Raw genomic sequence first — 6,000 nt, forward strand, 5'->3', positions numbered from 1 at the left:
ACTAACATAATCTAACTTAACTTAAACTAACCCAACCTAACCTGATGTGAACAGAAATTACGGAAATTGTCACATTATTTAGAAACACATTATTGCCGGACCCCTTCTGCTAAGCATTAGCCAAAAACTGAATATAACAAAGCCTAAACTAACCTATTCATAAGTCAGCATTGCCATGTTGAAAAGCTGGTTGGGGATTAACGGAATAAATGTCCAATTTTTATGGGCATTACTCGAGCAGACAATTCTACGAAATTTTGACACATTTCTTATATTTTCAGGTTAGATTAGAGATTTGTATATCTTTTAGTAGAGTATGCACTAAAACTTGCAGATTGACTTCAGGAGGGCTCAATACAAATATAGTGTAGAGGTTGAGTTGAATTTCAGTTTAGCGTCCTTTTCAGCAGCGAGGCTATGTAAGACGTGGAACCACTGATTAACGTGGAATCCGAACCACATGAGCTCCCGCCGGGAATCGAACCCGGGTCTCCCACGCCAAGGGCGCGTACGCTAACCGCTTAGCCACGGAGGAGCTCTATAGTGTAGAGGTATAGCATAAAAACTAGTCCACAAAACGAACCCACTTGTGGTAGGTGGCCACTGAAACGCACGAATGCTATCCGGGGACCCGAGCTGCAGCGAGGGTGTGTGTGTGTGTGTATTGTATGCATATTATATATGTAGCAGGCGCGTCAGCGACGGAAGATATACGAATAAATTAGGATAATGGAAGAGCACACACATACAATACTTTTACCGGCATTTATTCCGAAGTTGGGCGTCCGCTTTCGCCACGTTTTTTTTTTTTTTTTTCGTTGTTATCTCATTTCCACATTTTCTGCAATTTGTTATTAGGTTCATTAATCCGTGCTCTTCACAAACTTTTAAAAGATTTTGCTGTTACCAACGTATTGCTTCACAAATCTTAAAATTGTTATTTCATTGCCCTTGTACATTCGCATTTGATAACATAAATGCTCGTTACTTTCCCACAATGCAGATGTTCTGTTACCTTGCGCCAAGTAGTTCCCTCCGCTCGCCGTATAGTCCCATGTTTATAACCGCTTATATATAACAAATAAACAGATTTTTCAAGACCCTTATATATTATCAAGCACATAAACGATTAAATTATCCATATCTCACCAGTAAATTTTTAAAATTTTCATGGAAACGGACGCCCAACTTTGGAACTTAACCCCTTTTACCATCTTCAACATTCATTTGAATATGCTGTGCACTGACAGTAATTAGTGATATTCACACTGTCATTGCTTCGTGAAAAATACTTCACGTCGTATTTTACCTATAAAGTTTCTATTTGGTAGTTCCGTTTTCCAGAGTGAATTCCCTTTTTGACATATCCGGAAGTGGCATTTGTACATATTACGGACAAGCCTGTATATTGTGATTCTGAACCGAGAGCACACAAAAATAGAACACCCCCACACAAAGAATTCACAATGTATTGATAGTGCATTCCCTGACGAAATAACATCATGGATTCATGTATGGAGCCGTAAACTGGGACGGCACGAAAATATAGTGGGATATAGTATACGTAAAGCCGTGTCAGTTCCCGAAGGAGTTGGACGCTCATACTTTCAGGGATTATTCATTGAGTATCTACGAACTTACCAAGGGGGTAACAAAGCGACTTTGATGTGCTTATCGACTGATACGAAAATAAAACAGAACGTACCTGTACTTCATATCTGCATGTGTAGTGCCCTTGTACTTTATCTATGACTATGTGTGTATTGGGGGGGGGGGGGAATTTAACGCATATCGCATGTCTTGTGCACATGGATACTTCTTACTATTGCACTACGTAGAAAATTTATGGTATTTCATGTAGAAGTGGTAATAGAACACAGAAGAAACGCAGATCACGACGTTCTCATGTATACTATTACCATTTAACAAACCAGTAGGGTTGACAAATGCTAACTATTGTTTTCCATCGTCTATACAAACCATTAATAATAAAACAAAACACCTAGTAACGAGCTTTCAAATACAGCGGAACATATATCAGGGTTGCCAAATGTTCATTGTATTGTATTGCATCATCGCTGCCAGACCCACGGCTCGGAATTATTCCAAAGCCTGATCGAAATTATGCTAGATTCGGTCAAATTATGCTATATCTTCATAATTACTAATTAAGGAGTTTTTAAAGAAAAAAATCTCTAAAATTAAAAATAACAACTCAGGAGGAAGAAAAACATTTCTATTTTTGGAGTACGTTTAGTAAAAGGGGTCCAGAAGCACATAAAAAACACAAAATTTACAGGAGAAATTAATGATGCAAGTATTTACAAGGGAAGAGAGGGAGATTATATATCGAAGTGGAAGATGGTTTATACACAAATCGAAAGCACTAATGACACCTATTACGAAACTGTAATAAAAATTTTCCGAATGCATATACTGTGCGAGTTACATTAATATACAGGGTGTCTAGGAAATCCAGTGCCACCCCTAGAAATCACAAACGGTACGACAGATGCCAAAACAGGAAAACAAGTGTTTGATCGTTTTAAAAGTACAACGTATGAAAGCAAAAATTGTTGTCCCAGGGCCACCCACAGGGTCACAGGCGGGGTCCAACTCAAAATTTGCAAATGGTGACGAGATCAAGTATCATACCATTGGAAAGCTGTTGGGAAATGAACGAAGACGAAACAAGTCTCTACTCTCTACAATTACCGTGAAAAATAGCAGCCGGTCAAAATGTCAGCAAAGCCACCATTGTAAAGTCTATGGTCACCCACATAAATCTGAAATGGTGCCACAGATGTCAAAACAGGAAAACACGTGAGTCATCATTTCGAAAATAGTATGATTGAAAAAATTATTTGTCTCAGCGTCCTCCACAGGGTCCCAGACGGGGTCCTACTCAAAATTTTCAAATTTCAAGGGGGGATCAAATAGAATATTCTTTGAAAGCTGTTGTTAAATAAAACAACTACATGTGTATGGAAGTAGTTATTCACTGTACATGTAAAATGAACTACGATTTAGCACTTTTGTCAAACACAAATGTCTAGAAAATCAGTTTCAGACTTTATTCAAACCATTTCCGATGCTATCTGATACAATATTCGGTGAAAATGGGAAAATTTACAATTAAACATGCATATGACTCGCACCGTACATGCATTCGGACCAATAATAATATTACAGTTTCTTAGTGAGCATAATTAGTGCTTTCGATTAGTGTATAAGCCATCTTACATTTCAATATAATAATCTCCGTCCCTTTTCTTCCTTTGTTCTAGTCGTTTCTTTTCTTTTTCTTTCTTTTGTTCATTCTTTCTTTACACATTAATGGGCCCGAAGAGCAGAATCTCATAGTAGGCGCATTTCCTTTCTTTACGTTACGTACACGAATTAAAATGAAAAGAAACGAACACCCGACTATAGACAAAAGAACTAAAACGCAAGATGTTTGCACAGAGTTATCGTAGAACGTCCATACTTCTTCCATCTACTTTCATTTAACAACAGTTTTCAAACAATATGCTACTTGACCCCCCTTGATATTTGAAAGGTTTCAGTTGGGGTTGCCGTCTGGGACTCTGTGGAGGACCCTGGGACAAATATTTTTACTTTCAATCATTCTACTTTCGAAATGATAACTCACGTGTTTTCCTGTTCTGACATCTGTCGTACCATTTCAGGTTTATGAGCAGTAGCGTAGCATGGTATTCCGAAGTGGGGATGCCAAAGTTAGTCACTTGCACGACACAATACTATTGCAATCAGCAATACATAGCTATTCCGAGGGAAAATATAGGGTTATGCAAAATTTAGAAGGGAGGCCTCCTAATTGGTGGTCTAGTGGGACATACAGAAGCAAATGCGTGGATTAGGGTAGAAGCCAATAAGCAATTGTCTCAGCTTCTTCTTGGCACTACCGTTGTGACGAGAAAACTCGACCCCACTATTGTATAAACATTGTTTCCAGTATAGTTCCCTTGGGCAGCTTCTTTCTCCTCATACCATACTTAAATCTCATTCTTGAAAAAATTGCCCCTACAAATTTGTCATCTTGGGTCCGGAACTCAGGCCCCATTCGTAAGACCGTTCCCATATTTTTTAAAAAAAAGCGATGTTCAAATATTTATGAAGTTGAAAAACAATGCTGTGGAGGATCAGGGGAGCAGAGTTGTCTTCAACATTGGGAGGAGGATAGATTTGAGGGAGGAGGGCATATCTGAGGCTTTTTCTGGGGAGAGGGGAGATGAGATGAGATTCAAATTACAGTAGATCAATCTGATTTCTGAGGTGAACCTGTTGTAGGCGATGTAGATGAAATTGTAGTACATATCAGTATTAAAAATCAGTGCCGTGAACACATTCTGTAATCTGCATACATGCATATTTATAATTGATATGTTTCTACTTACGCATCCACAATGATCCAAATTAAAATTTTAGGAAACTTGTTTTGTAATAATTTAAATAATGACTTCCCCAAAAGTATGGAAGAATATCAACTATGTATGGCGCAACAATACTATTATTTGAGCAAAATTATGATGATCACAATAAAGGAATTAAACAAATAATTGAAAATAGACTAACAATAATTAATGACAATGAAATATTAAAGAATACAATTTTTTAAAAAATGAAACAAGTCAAGGTACATCAATTTACTCTCACTGTCTTTTGTGGCAGTCGCATACAAATCTTCACAATTTCAAATCGGATTATTAGGAAACACAGTCCCCTTGTTCCATGATTGGAGGGGACATGTTCCCCTCATCTCCGCGGGATATGTGCCAGTGACTGAAGGGTCCAAGCAATCTTGGCTCTCTTGACCTACCAGATCGGTGACCGTGATTCTACAGAATGCTTTATGTTTATGCTTGTGTGTGTAAGCTCCCTCAAGGAGTTTCTGGCAACGCCACTGGACATACTGTTTATTTATGAAGAAGATTAATAATTTGCCTTTAATTACGATTACAATTACGATGCATTTCATTACGATTAAAACATAACTATTTTTATACTATTATTTATATAACCGACTTGCTTCAAAAAGACAATTAACTAACCATTTCTGTTTTGTTCTATCTCCTTGATAGCGGTCGTATGTTTTGTACAGAAACTATAGCTTAGTTCAAAATAGATAGAGTTGGAAATACTTGAAATGAAATCTTTGAGTTTTACGTCCCACTATTATGCCGGTTAGGCTAAAGGAGACGGTGATTATGAGAAATGAATGACATGGTGGAATGAAGAAAGTGGGAGGAAACGGGAGAACCCCGAGAAAACCCACGCACACGGCGTTTGTCCACCACAAAGTTCACTTGGCGGGGGCTGGGATCGAACCCGGGACCCCAAGCACCAGAGGTGAACGCTCTACCACTGAGCCACCGCGGCCCCTTGGAAATACTTGAATATGCCAGCGTATATCTAAACCAAAATGTGGAGTTGCAGGGATGTGAAAGGAAGTAGTTGGGCCATGCGCATTCGACAGAAAGCAGACGAAAACCCCGTTGCTTGCAGTAGGCCTGGATGCCCAAGGAACATAGCATCCGACAAGAGGAAAGACAGAAAATGTGCATCTGAGTGACGCGCATGCGTAGGTTCACGTGTCTAAAGTTAGCCCCGCCCAAATTTCAAATGCTACTCAAACTTTTCACATGGTTAGTGCTTCGTTAGTTCACATAAGTGCACTAAACATTAACGTTAGTGCTATCGTAAATTAGGAGTTATTGGCGAATAACTCGGGTGGGGCTAAGTTTAGATTTTTCAATTTTAACACAATTTTACACTAAATGTCAGACAGAAACGAGATAAACACCAGCGGTTAGTGCATTGTTAGTGCTCCACAAAACACTAACAATAAACGCTAGTGTTATAGTTTATGAGTTATTAGTGAATAACTTCCGCAGGGCAAAATTTAAATTTATCGAATTTTTAAAAAATTGACACACAAAAGTGGGATAAACGTCAAACGTTAGTGCGTCATTAGTGCTT

The 6,000-nt window shown here is 38.5% G+C and overlaps 1 protein-coding gene across 6 annotated transcripts in view; it reads right to left on the bottom strand.

The window, feature by feature from the left end:
• mtSSB (mitochondrial single stranded DNA-binding protein) overlaps positions 1-2,085 on the bottom strand; it is a 205,155-nt gene extending 203,070 nt beyond the window's left edge. For 2 of the 6 annotated variants that reach the window (XM_081738730.1, XM_081738725.1), the window contains exon 1: positions 1,981-2,085. In XM_081738730.1, coding sequence (XP_081594856.1) covers positions 1,981-1,983 — 3 coding nt within the window. In that variant the 5' untranslated portion in view covers positions 1,984-2,085. Of the gene's footprint in view, positions 1-1,309; positions 1,543-1,705; positions 1,886-1,980 lie in introns of those variants that run through there. The other 4 variants (XM_081738726.1, XM_081738728.1, XM_081738723.1 and 1 more) reach the window with 4 other exon arrangements.
• Between the last annotated feature and the right edge of the window lie 3,915 nt (positions 2,086-6,000).

Source organism: Thermobia domestica, chromosome 14 (assembly GCF_964235325.1).
Source record: "Thermobia domestica chromosome 14, izTheDome1.hap1.1, whole genome shotgun sequence".
NCBI lineage: Eukaryota > Metazoa > Arthropoda > Insecta > Zygentoma > Lepismatidae > Thermobia > Thermobia domestica.